The sequence below is a fragment of the Cucurbita pepo genome, chromosome 6 (genome assembly GCF_057944985.1).
Source record: "Cucurbita pepo subsp. pepo isolate OVF chromosome 6, ASM5794498v1, whole genome shotgun sequence".
Classification (NCBI taxonomy): Eukaryota; Viridiplantae; Streptophyta; class Magnoliopsida; order Cucurbitales; family Cucurbitaceae; genus Cucurbita; species Cucurbita pepo.
The window spans coordinates 1,496,482-1,515,712 of NC_141803.1; the positions used below are offsets into that span (position 1 = coordinate 1,496,482).

At 37.7% G+C, this 19,231-nt stretch overlaps 3 protein-coding genes and 3 non-coding genes across 8 annotated transcripts; 3 read left to right on the forward strand and 3 right to left on the reverse strand.

Moving 5' to 3' along the window:
- Nucleotides 1-22: 22 nt before the first annotated feature.
- On the reverse strand, nt 23-94 carry TRNAD-GUC (transfer RNA aspartic acid (anticodon GUC)). The gene has a single exon. It is a non-coding gene; the product is annotated as a tRNA-Asp (tRNA).
- A 237-nt stretch (nt 95-331) lies between these two features.
- Nucleotides 332-403, reverse strand: TRNAD-GUC (transfer RNA aspartic acid (anticodon GUC)). The gene has a single exon. It is a non-coding gene; the product is annotated as a tRNA-Asp (tRNA).
- Nucleotides 404-635: 232 nt separating this feature from the next.
- TRNAD-GUC (transfer RNA aspartic acid (anticodon GUC)) lies at nt 636-707 on the reverse strand. The gene has a single exon. It is a non-coding gene; the product is annotated as a tRNA-Asp (tRNA).
- A 3,001-nt stretch (nt 708-3,708) lies between these two features.
- On the forward strand, nt 3,709-7,338 carry CKX7 (cytokinin oxidase 7). 2 transcript variants are annotated; one of them, XR_015421303.1, is made up of 4 exons: nt 3,709-4,503; nt 4,624-4,899; nt 5,724-6,292; nt 6,737-6,871. XR_015421303.1 is itself a non-coding variant. In XM_023679451.2 (4 exons), the coding sequence occupies exons 1-4, from the start codon at nt 3,808-3,810 to the stop codon at nt 7,077-7,079; spliced, it is 1,578 nt and encodes a 525-aa protein (XP_023535219.2). In that variant the 5' UTR covers nt 3,711-3,807; the 3' UTR covers nt 7,080-7,338. The 2 variants fall into 2 exon arrangements, 1 of the variants encoding a protein (XP_023535219.2); XM_023679451.2 differs by having other exon boundaries at nt 3,711-4,503; nt 5,724-5,986; nt 6,737-7,338.
- Nucleotides 7,339-9,389: 2,051 nt separating this feature from the next.
- On the forward strand, nt 9,390-17,060 carry LOC111796498 (F-box/LRR-repeat protein 15). 2 transcript variants are annotated; one of them, XM_023679139.2, is made up of 17 exons: nt 9,390-9,520; nt 11,784-12,036; nt 12,132-12,264; nt 12,857-12,956; nt 13,087-13,284; nt 13,377-13,647; nt 13,746-13,844; nt 13,935-14,023; nt 14,150-14,249; nt 14,344-14,514; nt 14,636-14,788; nt 14,887-15,047; nt 15,133-15,331; nt 15,449-15,912; nt 16,002-16,065; nt 16,504-16,590; nt 16,670-17,060. In XM_023679139.2, exons 1-17 carry the CDS (start codon nt 9,420-9,422, stop codon nt 16,748-16,750), a joined length of 2,724 nt encoding a protein of 907 aa, XP_023534907.2. In that variant the 5' UTR covers nt 9,390-9,419; the 3' UTR covers nt 16,751-17,060. The 2 variants fall into 2 exon arrangements, with proteins under 2 accessions (XP_023534907.2, XP_023534905.2); XM_023679137.2 differs by having other exon boundaries at nt 9,427-10,309.
- A 260-nt stretch (nt 17,061-17,320) lies between these two features.
- Nucleotides 17,321-18,904, forward strand: LOC111796499 (uncharacterized). Its single transcript, XM_023679140.2, has 2 exons — nt 17,321-17,683; nt 18,062-18,904. The coding sequence occupies exons 1-2, from the start codon at nt 17,614-17,616 to the stop codon at nt 18,664-18,666; spliced, it is 675 nt and encodes a 224-aa protein (XP_023534908.1). The 5' UTR covers nt 17,321-17,613; the 3' UTR covers nt 18,667-18,904.
- Nucleotides 18,905-19,231: the final 327 nt, after the last annotated feature.

Consider the following 19,231-nt stretch of genomic DNA (forward strand, 5'->3'; position numbering starts at 1 on the left):
GAAAAATATTTAAAAAAAAAAACGCCGTTGCCGGGGATCGAACCCGGGTCACCCGCGTGACAGGCGGGAATACTTACCACTATACTACAACGACTAGATGATATAACAAAGTTACCATCAAAAATCCAAAGCTAGACAAAGACGACGTCGTTTAAAAAATATTCCGCAAAAATAAAAACGCCGTTGCCGGGGATCGAAGCCGGGTCACCTGCGTGACAGGCGGGAATACTCACCACTATACTACGTCGACTTTTTGTTACAACGAAGTTACCATAAAAAACCGAAGCGAGAGCAAGACGACGTCGTTTGAAAACATTCCACCAAATTAATACGCCGTTGCCGGGGATCGAACCCGGGTCACCCGCGTGACAGGCGGGAATACTCACCACTATACTACAACGACTTGTTGATATAATGAAGTTATCAAGAAATATCCAAAGCTTGAAAAGACGACGTCGTTTAAAAAATATTCCGCTAAAATAAAACGCCGCTGCCGAGGATCGAAGCCGGGTCATCCGCGTGACAGGCGGGAATTCTTATCACTATACTACAACAACTTGTTGATTAAATGAAGTTACCATCAAAAAGCCGAAGCTAGACTAAGACGACGTCGTTTCAAAAATAATCCATTAAAACGCCGTTGCCGGGGATCGAACCCGGGTCACCCGCGTGACAGGCGGGAATACTCACCACTATACTACAACGACTTGTTGATATAACAACGTTACCATTAAGAAATCCAAGCTAATCTGAGACGACGTCGTTTCGAAAAGAATTCGCAAAAATATAAATACAGCTGCCTAGTATCGAATCCGGGTCACGCAGTACTTACCACTGTACTACAGTGACTTGCTTCTTTTAACATTTTAGTAATGTGCTCCTGCTCATTCTAATAAAATAATAATAATATAATTATGAATATAAAATATTTATTTACCATTTTTAATAAATTATACCTTTTTATTTTCATATTAGTCCTCACATTTTTAATTAGCGATATAGAAATATAATGTCATGTTAGTTAATAAAGGTAAATCTATGTTAAAGACGTGGACTAGTCCCTTGTTTGTCGTATGCATTTAAATGTGTCGGGCAACTTTTATTTTTTTTTTATTTCAGTTTTGCCCCTAGACCGGGAGTTAACTTAAATATGGGAGTTTTATCGGTATTGGAATGGAAATAAGGTGTAAAAAGGGAGAGCTGTCTTTAACTGTTTGAGAAAAAAAAGTTAACAAAAAAAAAATCTTTTTTATTAAAAAAAAAAAAAAAAGTTTCAACTTTTATAAAGGTGTAATGCATGCCTCGGATTCTTATGTGGGATTGGCGTTACATTGCAAAAGGAAAAAGGTGTAAAAATAATAAATTTAAAAAAAAAAATTGTAAGGATATTTTCGTAAAATCAACACAAACGGACATGGAAATACTAGTTTTGGCTGTTCTCTCGTCTTTTATTCTCCATTTTGTCCTCTCCCCATTTTGCCCTTTTTATATGTACATATATTTCTATTTTTAAATCATTTATATATATATCATAAAGAGTTTCCTTTTTTTAATCTCTCTCTCCACCTTACTTTATTGTAATTTCACCATATTATTATTCTTTTTTTTAATTATATATTTAATACGAAATTGGTTGGAGAGAAAAGTTGATTGACTATGGATAAGCGTTTTCATGCAAGATCCGTGCACATTACTCTTCAAAAGAGAAAAAAAATGCCCCGTCCTATAGAATGTTTAGTAGTCAAAGTGGATTTGACCTACGTTACGTTAGACTATAACATCTTGATACCCAATTGAACAAATGTTCAGATTTGGTTCGAACCCGTAACAAATAGTTTAGTGCATTATATCGTTTGATTAAATTTACAGGTCAATTTAAATTACATCGTAATATAAAATTCTTCACGGTCATACTTTTTGAACCATGCGTCGTCATGATCTTAACGTTCTCACGATACTTCTTAGCGTCATCTCGAGTCTTTAAAGTGTAATTATTGATGTAATAAAAATAATTTAATTGACAAATAATTTTTTATAAAAATAATAGCGGAAGAAATCAGTTCGAGTGACACTATCAAGTGACCTACGCCACTCATGGCCGTCCCAACGCCTGCCCTTGACTTTCCATTTATTTATTTATGGAAAATCAACGGTTCGCATTGACCGACTACATCCGTTGATCTTGATTACTTTTCTTCTTCATCTCTTTAGGACGTTTGACTTGAAATTATTTTCATTTTTTCTATGAATCTGCTCACGTATTTGTTTGAATTTTTATTTGTTGCACATCGTTTCTCAACTCCCATGGCTCTTTTTCGTTGACTTTCTCCCCTCCCTTTGACTTTCAATAATTCAACTTAATTATAAAACAAAGCCTTTAATCACTGGAAACTTTTATTAAAGTATTTCACTATATTTTTTTTTTCATTTCATAATAAATAATATATTTGATTAAAAAAATCCGAACAAATTCATCCATTTTAAAAATTGATATCAAAATAATAATAAATAAATAAATATTTTTAATTGAGATTTATTTTATTTTAACGATTTCGATGTCGAGCATGCCTTCTTACAAATATTTTATGTGCAAAATGCAAATGGGCATGGTATTTACTTGTAGCATTTTGAAAACATTTAAATTTTGTTATTAAATTAAGTGATTCCTAAAAATAATAATGATAAAAAAGAAAGGGAAAAAATGGGTCCTAGAAATTAATTTTTATTTTAAGGAGAGGGGACGAAAGGGGAAAATTAAATGATATTAAATAAAAATGTTTGGTCGACAAATGTAGTTGAAATGTCGTATTTGCGTTGACGTGATAATAATAAATATATAATATGATATAATATGCTTTTAAATTTATATTATAAGTAAATTGAGTGGAAAATGAAGGGCCAAAAGCCAAATTCAATTTCACGAAACACGAGTACGTGGCGCGTGTTCATTGGCCAAATCCTATGACGACACGACCAAAGTAAAGTATAAATCAAAAAGTTGAAACTATTGTTCTATCTTTATTTATATTATATTTTTATAATCCCTCAATTTAGGCCTTAATCTCTAGATTTAAAAGCACTTTTAAATCACCCAAATAAAACAAAACAGGACACCCATCTCTTAAATTTATCGACTACCGAGTTGGGTTGTTACAAATGGTAATTTTAAGACCTTGTGAGTTATGGGTCCACTACGCTTCACCACCGTTTGTTACGGAGAGGTATTTATCGAACTTTTATGTGATTTTGGGACTTATAGATTATGGGTCTACCAGGCTTCACCAGTGTCTGATAAGAAGAGATATTCATCGAATTTGTTTTTTTTATTAAAAAAGTGTGAATATAAATAATTGGTAAAATTGAAACATATTTACAGCAAGTAAACTGTGTTTATTAATATAAATTATGTATTAATTTAAAGATTAAAAGGATAAGAGTTAGGGGTGGGGGATAAATATATTAAAAAGAATTATTATTAATTAAAAGGGAGAAGAAAAAAATGTGGGAATATGGGAGTGGCAGACAGAGATGTCGATAGGACAAGAAATTCAACGAAATATTGAAGGTAAGATGAAGCCATAGAACATTAGAAATACAGTGGAATTAACCCCCAAAAAATAACAATAAATTATTATTATAATTATTAAAATAATAATAATAATAATAAATAAAGCCTCAATTCTTCCTCGGGTCGCTATTTAAAGCGCCTATGTTCCTAAAACATTACTAGTAGTAGCACAATTCACAAAATCCGAAAAGAAAAAAAAAAAAAAAAAATCCATTATTTATAGCCCTACGCCGGCGACGATGATTGCTTACCTGGAACCGTTTATACAGGACACCGATTCCCGCCGGCCCCACGACGGGTCCTCTCTGTGCGAGGCTCTAGAGCTTCAACTACAAGGCGGCGTCAGCACCGACTCACGGGACACTGGTTTAGCCGGTAAGGATTTCGGGGGACTACATTCAATAACACCGTTGGCTTTAGTGAGACCAGCCGGCGCGGATGATGTGGCGAAGGTAGTGAAATCGGCTTTACAGTCATCTAATCTGACGGTGGCGGCGAGGGGTAACGGTCACTCAATCAACGGCCAGGCGATGGCAGATCAAGGGCTGGTTGTGGACATGCGTGCGATGGAGGATCATTTCCGTATCGTCCAGATTAATGGACTGACCTACGCCGACGTATCGGGAGGGGCATTATGGGAAGACGTCTTGAAACGCTGCGTTTCGAGTTATGGATTGGCTCCCAGGTCTTGGACTGATTACCTTAGCTTAACCGTCGGTGGGACTTTGTCGAACGGCGGCGTTAGTGGCCAGGCCTTCCGGTACGGCCCACAAATTTCCAACGTGGCTGAATTAGAAGTCGTGACTGGAAAAGGAGATATTCTAATCTGTTCCGAACATGAAAATTCGGAATTGTTTTTTAGCGTTCTCGGCGGTTTGGGTCAGTTTGGAATCATCACAAGAGCTCGTGTTTTGCTTCAGCCAGCGCCGGATATGGTAATCCCATTATTACCACTAATTTCGTGTCTTTTTTTGGTTTAATCCCATTATTAGCTGCATGAGCTACTCGTTTACGTTACGTAATTTGGGTTTAATTAAATGGGTTTTTTTAATTAGGTACGGTGGATTAGATTGGTTTACGATGAGTTCGTAACGTTCGCCGGCGATGCTGAATCCTTAGTACGGCTGCCGGAAGGCGACTCGTTTGATTACGTGGAAGGCTTCGTTTTTTCCAACAACGACGACCCATTGACCGGAAGATCCACAGTGCCGTTAGCCTCCGGTGCTATCTTCGACTCATCTCATTTACCGGAAACCGCCGGTTCGGTTCTCTACTGCCTCGAGGTCGCCGTCCACTACCGGAACAACGACCAAGTCTCAACCGTGGACACGGTAAAAAAAACAATAATAAAATCTATTACTATTATTATAATTATATTAATGATGAAGAAATTTGTGACCGTCGGATACTGAGATGATCTGTGGGGTCGGGTATGTAAATGCTTACAGAGGCACACACGTATAATTGTCGTAAAAAAAATGACTGGGTTTTTGACTTTAGTGAAGGTAGTGGATTTTGACCATTGGAATAGGGGTAAGTGGGTCCCTTAAGGGGATGAGGTGGAATTTTATTTGAATAATTTAATTAAAATTCCAGCGGCGGACAGTGACGAGGTCAAAGGCAGTCATAAGAGCTCTCACTCGTATAAAGCTTGTGATTTTTTATTTTGTTGGTCTTAGTCATCATTATCTAAACCATAAAACGACGACCTTTCCTTTATTGATGGGGGCGTAATATTTAATTTAATATATTGTGAGGCTGTTATGTAGTTTTGGGGGGAAACAAAAAACGAAAACTGACAATACGATATTAATGTATCTTCCATTGGATTTTCTGACATCGGGCAGCTCCCATAACTGCCCAGAGTATCTATTCCAAATTACGAGGATGGCACTGTTTTTAATTATATTTGTGGGGGTAGGTTGGTAATTACAAGCGAGATTGCGGGGTAGAATCGTAAAATGGGAGGGAAGGGAGTGTTTGGTAAAAACACTGATTATTTGAGATTTTGCTGACACAAGGGTCCCTATAAGTTTCATATAAGTGGCCAAAAAGCCATCATTTTGTGGAATCTGTAAATCGAGTGATGTCGTTTTGCTATGAATGGAATGACGAAAATGCCCCTCCCCACGTATTTTGGTATTTTTTTTGGCAGGATGTTGAGAGGTTGTTGAGTGGGCTTGGGTATGTGAAGGGGCTGAGATTCCAGGTGGACCTCAGCTACGTACAATTTTTGTCACGTGTGAAGCGTGCGGAGGAGGAAGCAATCGCCAACGGCGTTTGGGATGCTCCTCATCCTTGGCTTAACCTCTTCGTGTCGAAATCAGACATCGTTAATTTTGATCGTGCGGTGTTCAAGACCCTCCTAAAAAATGGAGTCGGTGGGCCCATGCTCGTCTATCCTCTTCTGCGTAGCAGGTAAGTATTACCCCCCACCTCCCTTTATTTGTTTATTTTTAATGTTCATAAAAGAAAAGGATGGGGGAAATTATGTACGACGGGATCAAAGCATGCTTACTGCCACGTAAGAGTGGGGCAAATGTCCAGGCGGGATTTAGTGCTAAACGACGACGTTTCTGTGCACATGGGCCAAGAGGGAGAGGGATGGGAAATGGGACCCAAAACGGTCACGTTTTGGCTTAAACCTTAAGTCACCTGATCCCTTCGATCTGATTTGCTGACCAAATTGCTGAACGTCTTAGGATTGGGTGGTTAAGATTTGAGGTAGGTCAAACACCTCAAAAACTCGCACGTGTGACTCTAGTTCTCGCACGTGTGCCATTATCTTTAAACATTCCCATTAACGTTGTTTTTTTTTTTTTTTTTTAAGTTGGATAATAATAATAATAATAGAAAAAATAGCGTCCTTGTGGGACAAAGACACTTGTGAGTCCCATGTTTTTGGAGTGTAAAAACATTGAAGAATTTTTGGAAATTGACTCACCTTGTAATGGGGGTGTTTATATAAAGGACTTACCTTTATAGGTGAGGGAGTGTAGGGAAGGGGTAAATTGGGTAATGAGAATATTACCTTTTGAGGAATATGAGATTTTTCTTATTATTTTCCACCAAAATTTCCTAAATAACCCTCTCATTGGTCCACTTCATATCATCTCGATCTTCTCTCTCTTTCCTCGTTGGACTTATATGTTTTGTAATTTTTAATAGGTGGGATTCTCGGACCTCGGTGGCATTACCAAAAGGTGAAGTGTTCTACCTAGTGGCGTTACTACGATTCACTCCACCAAATCCGAGACTTGCATTGGTTGATAAGTTAGTGGAACAAAATCGAGAAATTGTCAATATATGTCATGTGAATTGCATCGACTTCAAGCTCTATTTGCCACACTACTATTCAGAAAAAGAGTGGAAGCTTCACTTTGGAAATCAATGGAGCAGATTCGTGGAGAGAAAAACATTGTTTGATCCAATGGCCATCCTTGCTCCAGGTCAAAAGATCTTTGCTCGAGATTTCTTGATCTCGAATTGTTGGCTTCAAAAGCAAACTTAGCCTATCAACTTGAAGCTTATTCTTTTGCTCAAAGATGCAAAGTGATTTGACTTGGATAGCATGCTTCCTTTGTAAAAAAAGTTGACCCAAAAGACAAATAGTGCCATGGATTTTGTATCCAATTGAAATGTTGTCGAGAGCTCATTGGCTCAAGGTGCCTATCAATGCAATTCAATGGTAGGCGCCACCATTGCCACAACATGTTTTTGTCTCTTACCTTATAGCTTTGTTGAGTCGAAACTTTGGTGGTTACATGTCTCGTCTTCCAAAAGTTGGTGCGTTCGGTCGGGCTCTCTAGCTTGGATTTTGATTTGGATCGCATCTCTCGTATAAACAAAAAGTAAGTGCAGAAAATACTATAAAAAATTTCGATAGTTATAAACGTGCTCCCTAAATTTAAATGTCAATAGTTTCGTCTACTGATTCGCGTAGTTTAAAGTATATAAATACCTAAAAAAAAAATAGGAACTTTATGAGATTATTCCAATTCCAAAGTTGTGGCTTCTCTTTCTTTTTTTAAACTGGGCTGAATTGTGAGGCCCATACGGTGAATTTGGGCCGAGTTTGATGTTATTGGGCTTGGGCCTAGAAGAAATCACGAAGCCCAATTTGCTAAACATGTCCTCTGTATGATTTAGGTGTAAGTCCAACTAATAATAATAATAATAATAATTTTGATGAGACCTGAAAAAAAAAGGAAATAATAAAAGTCAAATTTATTTTATTGAAAAATAAAAATTGAGAAATGGGAGGGTTTAAAATGAAATTGTCGACCATTTCGGCTACATATGTCAACGGGGCGGTGATGGGGAAGCCTTTCTCGTCCTCGCCACCTATTTTATTTGCAAAATTATTTATTTATTTTTACGGGAAATCGAATATCTCACTATTTATTAATTTTTTTTAAAAAAATTTACAATATAAATATCTGTAATTTGGTATATGGGGTGAGAAGGAGAGGGAAAGAAGTGTGGAATTGAATTTTTGGGCGTCGTATTTGAAAAGGATGGAGAGTGGGTCCCACTTGTCCCCTTTTTTGCCAGCCGTTGAATTGTCTAAAAAAGATAAATAATAATAATAATAATAATAATAAATAAAGAAAAAAAGCGAGAGTGGCTTGTTCCGTAATTATTCTGTTCCTTAATCCTTTTTTGCTAATTCCTTAAATGTTCATTAATTATCACTGTCTATTTATTACCCAACACATTCTTTCCATAATTTATTTATAATATTGTCGGCTTTGACTCGTTTTGTAACACCATTAGAATGAATGTTCCGTTATCCTCCTCAACCGATGTGGAGTCTCGCAATCCATCTCTAACGTCTTCGTTGGCACACTACTGGCTTTTTACTTTAATACCATTTGTAACAGTTCAAACCCACCGTTAACATATATTGTTCACTTTGGGCCATTACATATCAATGTCACGACAAAATATTTCTTATAAGAATGTGGAAACCGTTGAATACGTGACCATAGCTTAGTTTACGCATCTCTACTGTATTGAGAAATACAGACAATTAAGTGACCACCAAAACACTTGACCACTAGATCAACTCATTTTTTTTTTTTAAATAGAAAGAACGTTCACTTCTGAGATATATTATAATGTAACGTTTTTTTTTTAATATATATATATAAATTATGGAAAGAAATAAGGAAAGAAAAGTGTGTATAGGTTATAGTGTACCCCAACCTATGAAGTGTGTTTCTTAAATGGGATGCTTAAAATCAACTCACCCACACTCACTCACTCCTTTCTCTATCACTCTTCTTATGGGCCCCTCTTGTTCGTGCTCGTCTTCATCTCCGATCCGACCCATACTGGCGTTCGTTTAAAACGAGTTTGATATGTAAATACATTTAAGTAGGTCTGAATTCTCTAAAAAATTAAATGAATTTACATGATACTCAGACTTTTTTTAATTTATTAAATTAATTTTTTTCTTAATTTATTAAATTTAATCATCTAAAGTGAATTAAAAGTGTATTTAAAAAAAAAAGATAAATAATTTTTAAAAGAAAAAAAAAGGGTTATTTAATAAATATTTATAAATATATGGAAGTGATATGGGCAATGAAGAAATGAGTTTGACTTGGGAGAGTGGGGAAGTGGCAAGGAACGCTGCTGCCTCACGCCAAACCTGTCCTTCAAACGCCCAATCTTTTTCCTATTTTTAGTTCGAATTATTGGCGCGTGTTCTTCAAACTCCACGCCCCAGATTTTGTGAATCTGAACACACGCGCACACTCTAATTTTTCCCTATTTTTCCATTTTATTTATTTATTTTTTTATTCCAACCCGTACGACGCCGTTTCTCGCGAAATACCCACCCCCCATGCTTTCTCTCTTTCCTTCCTTCCTTCCTTCGTTGTTGTTAAAATTTGGGATTTCTGGGATTATTACATCACCACTAGCAACAACGGAAGCATCTCTCAGGTCCGATCAGATCCATTCAAATCTCTTCTTTTCTTCTTCACTTCCTTATCTTTGTCCCCCGTTTTTCAATTCTTGTTTCCCATTTATTTTTCCCTCTTGATTTTGTGTATTTTCTGTTTTGATTTGCCGCCCAATTCTCGGGGTGTTGTTTTTCCTTGGTGGGGTTCGTTTTGATCTTTTCTAGGGTTTCACTGCCTCTGGGCTTTGTTTATTTCGGTTAATTTTGAAATTGTTTGGTTTGAGGGGGACTGGATACTTGGAAATGTGTGGGATCGTGAGTTAGGGTTCGTGTCAATACCTTGCCTTTGCGTCCAAGTGTATGACGAATTGGTGCTGCTTGTGCTTCACCGTTCCAGAAGAAGACGAAAGGGAAGAGGAACTGAAGAAGGAGGGTGAAATGAAACCCATGATGAGTGAGGGGGATTTTGAGAACCAGGATGACTCTGATCGCATTATGCGAAATGGCGATGATTCTGGTGGGAGTAACCCACTTGCGATTGCTGTTGATGGGCCTGACCGCCACGACGGTGATCGGCTTAGATTGTTTGAGGATATGGTCAGAGCAATGCACGATGACGGCGATGGTGGTGTTCATTGGGACCATGAGCTGCGCGGCGGTGGTGGGGCTGTCAATCCCTGGAACTTTTCTTTTGGAATTCTGCATCAGTCTGAGGGAGGAGAGAGCAGTAGCGCCTCGGCTTTGGCCTTGTCTTCTACGATGGAGACTTCTAATGAGGAACGCGATCGGGATGCCCACCATAAGCGCGCTAAAGTTCACTCCATGTTCATGTGAGTCACTAGTAGACTGCTTGTGGATATGAATTATGCTAAGGTGTCGTGACGTTGGCGTTTTTTTTTGGTTTCCTTTTCTTCTTTTCCCCATTTTTGATAAGGGGTGTTGGGGTTTTTCTTAAATTTTATTTTTAGTGGGATTTAGGACTAGATTTTGTGGTATTTTAGGATGGATATCGTTAGCATTTTTTGATGTTATCATTTACGAGTACGGGGTTCTTCGTAACATAGCTATCAACGCATGTTTTTTGTTGTTATATTTGTGCGGCAGTCTCTGAATAATTTGCTGTTTTTGTTGTTATATTTTCGCTTCTGTATATAAATCTATATCGCATAGCACTTTCTTTTCTTGAATAATTGAAGTGGAATCTATATGAAGCAATATGGTTTTATATCGACCTTATCCAACATGCATCTTTTATTGTGTATGTATTAGGCTGTTAGCAGACTATTTGTCTTGTCAATGTATTTTCCATATCTTTTCTCGATTGCAAAATAAAAAATTTGTTTTTAATCAAAAGTGAGGTATTGCTTGAAAAATCTTGGCTTTTCTCGAAGATGTGTGCAAAGATGATATCTCGAAGTCTCTTTCAGTTTCAAGTCTTCTGAGTGAGTCTTTACAATGCAAAAGTTTCCTTTTACATGAAGTAGAAAATTATTTATTTTTGGGAAGTTCAATCTTTGTTATTTTGCCTCTTACATGAGTTAAAAAAAAAAAATGAAAAGTAAAGAAATTGGGTATGTTTATTGTTTTTGATCGTCTTATTAGTTGTTTTTGTTAAGCAACCCTTCATGTACAACGATAGTTAGGGCGTTTCAATGCACATAGGTGCTCCTAATACATGATTTATTTATATCCAGGAAATCAAAGGTGTATGAGATTTGAGTCATAACTTTTTCTCCATTTGGATAGTAAACAATATCTGAAATATTTTGTCATATCTGTTCTTTTTAAATTGTTTTCAGGATATGCCCAAACGAGTCCTATTTTCAAGCATTGTCAACCTTGGTTATATACTTATCACACTCATTTGCAAACCTATTTTTGATCCTATTTTTTCATTACTAATTAAGAAAATGTCTTCAGTAAGGTTTATCATTGACGGATGAGCGTAATGGTAATTCAACCAGGTGGTTATAGGCTCAGAACTTGTAGAATCTTTCGTGATTTTGTCTTTCTGCCAAATATGATCTTTTGTTGGAAACTCTGACCTTCACACGGTGGTTGATTATGATTTCTAGTTTAGAAAAGAGTAAACTCTGAGTTAACTAAACTGTTAGTATGTGCACTAATTCTCATTCTGGATAATTCACATTCTCCTCAACCGCTTAGCTCTTGCAAGTTAGCACCCTATCTAGTTACCTACAATTTAGAAGTTAGACCAGTTGATAAGTGCAAAATATGAATGGATGCTTGTTATTCACCTCTAATGATTGTTGCCTATTTTCTTTTCTTTTCATTCTTCCCCAGTGAGAGCTCATTTGCAACTTCATGGCCTTTGGGTGCTGGAAATCCTGCGAGAGATTTTGATTTTAGTAATGGATCATCTTCAAATATGACTAGGAACGAATATCTATGCCATGGTACTACATCAAGCAGAGTTGATGCCGACAAAGACTTGGAATCTAGTTTTGATAGAGATGATGGGATAAATGAGAATGACACCTGTAAATCGGAAGGATTTGAAGTAAGGATGGATCTCACAGATGATTTACTGCATATGGTATGCATCTCCAGAGATTTATGATTGTTTTCTTGCCTATCTTTTTGTTTCTTGGATTTCTTATTCACATGAAGTTATTTCATAATGAATATCAGGTTTTCTCTTTCTTGGATCACATCAATCTTTGTCGAGCTGCTATAGTCTGCAGGCAGTGGCAAGCTGCTAGTGCTCACGAAGATTTCTGGAGGTGTTTGAATTTTGAAAATAGGAACATATCCATGGAACAATGTAGGTTTTGTTTTTCAAGTGGTTGATTTGCTGCGTTTTCTTTTTATTTTCCAGAGTAGTTGAGATGATTTAAAAAATCTTGGTTGCCTCTTGGAAATAGAGGCAATATGTTATGACGAACTTCAAAACGTGAAGGATCCAGTATTCGGAGTCTGGAATGTCTTTAGCACTCATGATATGTTAAAGTCTAGGACTGTTACATATATGGAGCTTGTGTTCAGCACCCAGTATGATTTTTCTCCCTAAATCTTTTTGACTAGGTATATATAATATAGAGGAAAGAACTTCTTGCATGCTATTTTTAGCTTCAGAAATTGCTTTGATTTTTTAAATGATTTTTGGACATAATTACATAAATGTGATTGGATGTGACAAATCACTGTAGCAGTTTTTGGTGCCAATGCGACATTTTCAATTATATTTCATGTTTAACCTACTTTTATCCAGTCACATTTTTCTTTCGGGCCTCCATATAGTATAAATTTATCTGGTCATATATCTATGTACCTCTGTATTAACAAGTATCCTATCATATTCTCTATGTTCCTTACTTTCCAATATCATTCTGATTGATTATAAATCTTGACTGCAGTTGAGGATATGTGTGGAAGATATCCAAATGCCACTGAGGTCAATATCTCTGGTGTACCTGCTGTTCACTTGCTTGCCATGAAAGCAGTTTCTTCTTTAAGGTAATGACCGCAATTTGTTTTTTTTTTTAAATAAAAAAAAAAATAAAAAAATAAAACTATTATTATTATTATTTTATTATCCTGATCTTGAATCTTTTTGCTGTTGCTCTTTATTCTATCATTGTTCCAGAAATCTGGAGGTTTTAACTCTGGGGAGAGGACAACTGGGAGATACCTTTTTTCACGCCCTGGCTGAGTGCCATTTGTTGAAGAGCTTGACTGTCAATGATTCTACGCTAGTTAATGTTACACAAGAGATACCTATAAGCCATGATAGACTGCGTCATCTTCATCTTACTAAATGTCGTGTTATGCGAGTATCTGTTAGGTTGCTACTGTCTATGCATCTTAATGCTAAATGTATTTGATTGTTGAGTGTTTTTTTTTTTTTTTTTTGGTCTGAAGTATGTTTTCTTGCAGATGTCCACAACTTAAAACATTGTCGTTGAAGCGCAGCAACATGGCACAGGCTGTTCTTAACTGCCCTCTTCTTCATGACCTAGATATAGGCTCTTGCCACAAGCTCTCAGATGTTGCTATTCGCTCAGCCGCTATTTCATGCCCACAGTTGGAATCTCTTGATATGTCCAATTGTTCATGTGTTAGTGATGAGACATTACGTGAAATTTCCTCAAACTGCCTGAATCTCCAGCTTCTGAATGCATCATACTGCCCAAATATATCTTTGGAGGTGGCATACCATTTTAGTTAAACTTTTAAGTGAAAGTGACTATTTTCCCCTTCAGACTTCTTTTCTGATATTTTTGTTCCTTTTTTTTTTTCCTGAAGTCTGTAAGATTGACAATGCTGACTGTGCTTAAGCTTCACAGCTGTGAGGGCATCACATCAGCTTCAATGACCGCAATATCTAGTAGTTCTAGTTTGAAGGTCAAACTAACCTATTTCTACCTTTTCTGTTTTTTACTTGCCCGATGCTATATCTGAATTAGTTGAAAATGGATTAGAGACTTATTGCAGGTTTTGGAGCTTGATAATTGCAGTCTTTTGACTTCCGTCTCTCTGGATCTTCCCCATTTGCAGAATATCAGACTTGTCCATTGCCGCAAGTATGTCTTCTCAACTTCACGCGACTTTTAGTGCATCCATCATGTGATTAATTTCATGTAGAATGACTTTTGGACTGGGCCTTCTCTTCTTTTCCTTGAGTTGAATCAGTTTTGTTATTCTTGCAGATTCTCTGACTTGAGTTTACAGAGTGTTAAATTATCATCCATAATGGTCTCTAATTGTCCATCACTTCACCGGATCAACATCACTTCCAATTTTCTTCAAGTATGTCACAATGGATCTTAAAGTTGTCTTCCTTACTAACTTCATCTTATAGGGGTATAAAAGAACATTGGACTGTACTTTTGTGGACTTGCAGAAGTTAGTGTTGAAGAAACAAGAGAGCTTGGCCAAATTGGTTTTGCAGTGCCCTAGTCTGCAAGATGTGGACCTCACAGACTGTGAATCACTAACGAATTCTATTTGTGAGGTTTTTAGTGATGGTGGTGGCTGCCCTATGTTGAGATCGCTTGTTCTTGATAACTGCGAGGTAAGTTGCTTGGTGCTACCCCTTAGTATCATGGTATTATTCCTTGTGGTTTCATAATTTGCAAATGATTTGTTTTTGACTTTCCATTGATTTCTAATGTGAACATGTTTCTTTTGCTCAGAGTTTGACTGCTGTTCAATTCTGTAGCAGTTCTTTGGGCAGTCTTTCCCTTGTTGGTTGCCGGGCAATCACTTCCCTTGAACTTCAATGTCCTAATCTTGAACAGGTTTCTCTAGATGGCTGTGATCATCTCGAGAGAGCATCGTTTTCCCCGGTATGTGAAAGCTGCCTATTTGTGAATTTTTTTCAATCTCTATAAATATTTGCCTAGTGTTTAGGATTGAGGTTTCTTCTTTATCTCTCTTTTGTAAGGTTGGTCTGCGGTCATTAAACTTGGGAATCTGTCCCAAATTGAATGAGTTAAGACTTGAGGCCCCTTGTATGGATTTACTTGAGTTGAAAGGTTGTGGTGGATTGTCTGAGGCGGCCATCAATTGTCCTCGTCTAACATCATTGGATGCTTCCTTTTGTGGGTTAGTTTGTTATGATTATTTGGATGGCAACTTATATTTGATAGATACTTGTTGCTTATGTCATTGAGTTCTTTTTCGCTTGCAGGCAACTGAAAGACGAGTGTTTGTCTGCAACGACTGCCTCATGTCCACAGATTGAGTTGTTAATACTGATGTCATGCCCTTCGGTTGGTTCAGAGGGCCTTTACTCTCTACGATGTCTTCTGAAGTTGGTTGTGCTTGATTTATCATATACCTTTTTGATGAGCTTGCAGCCGGTCTTTGAGTCTTGTATACAACTTAAGGTAACCTTTTTTTAGATATATTGCTGTTCAGGCAGTTTAGATTTTACTCAAATATTATTATGAGCCTGTCTGATCTTCTGTTGTATTGATGCTTTTTTCCTTATACTCTTAATGAAGGTATTGAAACTACAAGCATGCAAGTATTTATCTGACTCATCGCTAGAGCCTCTGTATAAGGAAGGTGCTCTTCCAGCTCTTCAAGAGTTGGACTTATCTTACGGGACGCTCTGTCAATCTGCCATAGAAGAGCTTCTTGCTTGTTGCACACACTTGACTCATGTGAGCTTAAATGGATGTGTGAACATGCATGATCTAAATTGGGGTTGTAGCATTGGACAGCTTTCTTTGTCCAGCATCCCCATTCCTCTTGGTCAAGCCACTCTTGATGAGATTGAGGAACCAGTTGCACAGCCAAATCGTTTGTTACAGAATCTTAACTGTGTAGGCTGTCAGAATATTAGGAAGGTTCTCATTCCTCCAGCTGCACGTTGTTTTCATTTATCGTCATTAAACCTATCCCTGTCTTCAAATCTCAAGGAAGTCGACGTTTCTTGTTACAACCTATGCTTTCTTAATTTGAGGTCATACTTCCTCACCCTTTTGCTCCATTAACAATGCTAGTCGGGTATTTTTTGGTCTACTTTGCTAAATCCGTGTTTTTGTGGTCTAGTAATTGTTGCTCTCTGGAAGTTTTGAAACTCGACTGCCCAAAGTTGACCAGTCTCTTTCTTCAGGTATTTATTTCTTCTTCCATGTACATTTTGGATGTTAATACAACTCCACTCTGAATAGTCCAGAATCTTGTCTTCCGAGTAAACTGAAACGCGGGCGGGTAAAAGATGGGGTCAAGACGGGGGTTGAACTCCCACCCAGACCCCCTCTGCCGGCCTCTGGTTTTAAGGACCCTTCTCCACTTGAAATTTTGTTGGGATAGGAAGTCATCCATTGTAGGAATCATTTGATTAAAATTGTTGGATTTCTACTTTTCCTCTTTTGTTGTCTGAACAATACTTAGGTTTCAAACTTTATACACCTTATGTGTCTGTATCTATGATGTTTGAAGCCCCCCCCCAAAAAAAAAAGAAAGGACCAAAAGACATGAAAAAGAACAAAAGAAATGGGAGTTAAGAGATGCATATGATATGAAACTAACTAGATCTGTGTTTCCCTAGTCTTGCAACATCGAGGAAGAAGCGGTTGTTGCTGCAGTATCTAAATGTAGCATGCTCGAGACGTTGGATGTCCGCTTTTGTCCAAAGGTGGGGGGTGTCTCTCTTTCCCTTTTCTACATTGTTTGATAGTTTTTGCTGACTTTGAAATATTTCTTTCTACCGGCAGATCTCCTCAATTAGCATGGTACAACTGCGTGTCGCTTGTGCAAGTTTGAAGCGGATCTTCAGCAGTCTGTCTCCAACATGACTAATTCTTCTCTTCCCTACAAAATTTTCCTCCCACCTGTTAATTCCGAGTTTGGGAGACGACCCAAGTTTCGCTTTATGTACATGGATGGTCTTGAATTCTGTCAGCTTCCATTTGCTTGGGGTATATAGTTAGTTTATCTTTGTGACAGCTTAAAAAATAAGTTATCTCTTGTCTATATTGCTACCACCCAAGTTAGCCTTCCATCTTTAATTCAGTTTTGCAGTGTCTATGAGAGATTAAAAATGAGTGATTGTGAACACATTATTTTCAAGTTTCTGTGGATACAATCAGTGAACTGTTCATCCTATTATTACGTTTCTGATTCTGAACCATTAGTGCCACCGATGTCTTTAAAGTTCATGCTTTAATTTTAGAAGATTACCCTGAAAAATGTTCTAATGGACGCCTGTTGGCGCCTTTATGGAAAACTCTGTAATGGGTCATTGTTGTGGTGCCGACACTCAAATTTGAGCACTTCCACGCGACAAATTTGTTCGGATATTCAAAAACATACATGGAATATTATAATGGAGAGAGTAGATGAGGACATTCGAGACAGCTTTGTTTGAGAAATGAACGAACAGCCACCGACAATGCCTCAGGAACCAACACGTGAAAATGTTATCAACAAAACAAATACAATGAAATGGCCGATGGTGGTTGCTGCCGATCTGTTTGGTTTGGGCCCTAATAATGAAATCCTGTGGTCTTTAGTTACTCACTCACCAATTCAATGGCCGCTGCCCTTTGAGTGAAACAGAAGTTTCTCCGTCGCTTAAATCTCACTTTTTCTTCATTCCTCATTCTGACTTAATCTCTCTCTCTCTCTCTCTCTCTCTCTCTCTCCGAAAGACAGCTCTATGGCGACCAAGATTCTATGGTGTCTCTTGTTTTGTGCTCTGTTCGTTTCTGTGTTTTCTGCAGCTGATTGTAAGTCGAAATTATTCTCGTACCCATTTGCTCATTCTTCTTACTTCAATAGCCATTTTTGTCTCTTTAAGCTTATGATTTCAAGTTCTTCTGTGTATAGTGTATTTTTTGATTCTAGATTTGAAGACTCTCTTCTGGGTATGTTGTAATTGATCTGCATTTGATCTGGGAGCTTCTGTTTTTTCTTCTTCTTTGAATGTTCAACCAATAATTGCTACTGGGTTCTTGCATTCTTACCTAAATGATTGATTGGTAACAGCCACGAACATTTCTAAGTTCAGATCTGTTGCCTCTTCCTGCTGATTGCTTAGTTTCTGATTTTGTTTGTGTTCTTGAGAGTATGAGAACTTACCTGCTGTTGATCTGGAACAATTGCAGCAAATGTGACAGATAACCCTGCTGATAAACTAGTAGTCGTGCTTAACAAGAACAGAACTGCTCACAAATTGCCTGCTCTAAAGGACAATCCTGGCTTGGCATGCCTTGCTCTTCAGTATATCAAGGCATACCAAGGGAAATGCGACGCGGTCGGAGGTCCCGACGGAATGAAGCCTCCAAATTCTGCATTTACTGAAACATTTGCTCCCAATTGTGGAGTACTTGTCTCTTCTCTTGCTCCCATCACGGGGCGGTTGCTTGGTTGCCAGTCTAAATATGTTCATGCTCCTGAAGCATTTTCTGATGTTTTGATGCTGAATGAGAAGAGCTTGGAGATTCTCAACTACAAGAACAACACAGAAGTTGGAGCTGCTGTAACTGGCACTGATGGGGGCTCGCCCTACTTTTGGTGTGTGTTGTTCAGCAATGGCAGCCTCTCTAATAGCTTTGCCTTTGAGGGAGGTGTGGCTAAGTTAACGCGGCCTGGTTGCTACAGTGGGGCTAATGACCAATGCAGCAAAGCCAATAGCCAATTCTTAACCACACGTATGTTGCTATTAGCTTTGACATCTTTGGTTGCTATAACATATGTCTTTGGTTTATGATCATCAGCTCTCATCCAAACATGAAAAAACCTTGTATTCTTTGTTTGATTCTATGGTTTTTGATTTGTTTTCGGTGTGCCCGATTCGTGTTTTTCTGTTATCAAGTCGTTATATATTGTAATATCTCATGAATTCATGGATCTCATAGGAGCCATTTTTCTCAGTGAGCTGATATAGAAAGTCTCAGTGTATTAAGTACTGTGATGTTTGAAATGAATCAGATTTTTTTTAGCTGATCTATGATGATGAAATGACCTTTTTGGACTTTCCCTTCTTGTCTCTCCTCAAGATTTTAAAACTCGTTTGCTCGGGGGGGTTTCCACACCCTTATAAAGAATGTTTTGTTCCCCTCTTTAATGGATGTGGGATCTCACAATCTACCATGTTGGTAGCCCAGCGTGTCCTCGTTCCTATTGGTAGCCGAGCGTGTCCTCGTTGGCACACCATCCGGTGTCTAGCTCTGATACCATTTGTAACGACCCAAACTCATTACTAACAAATATTGCCACACCATCCGGTGTCTAGCTCTGATACCATTTGTAACGACCCAAACTCATTACTAACA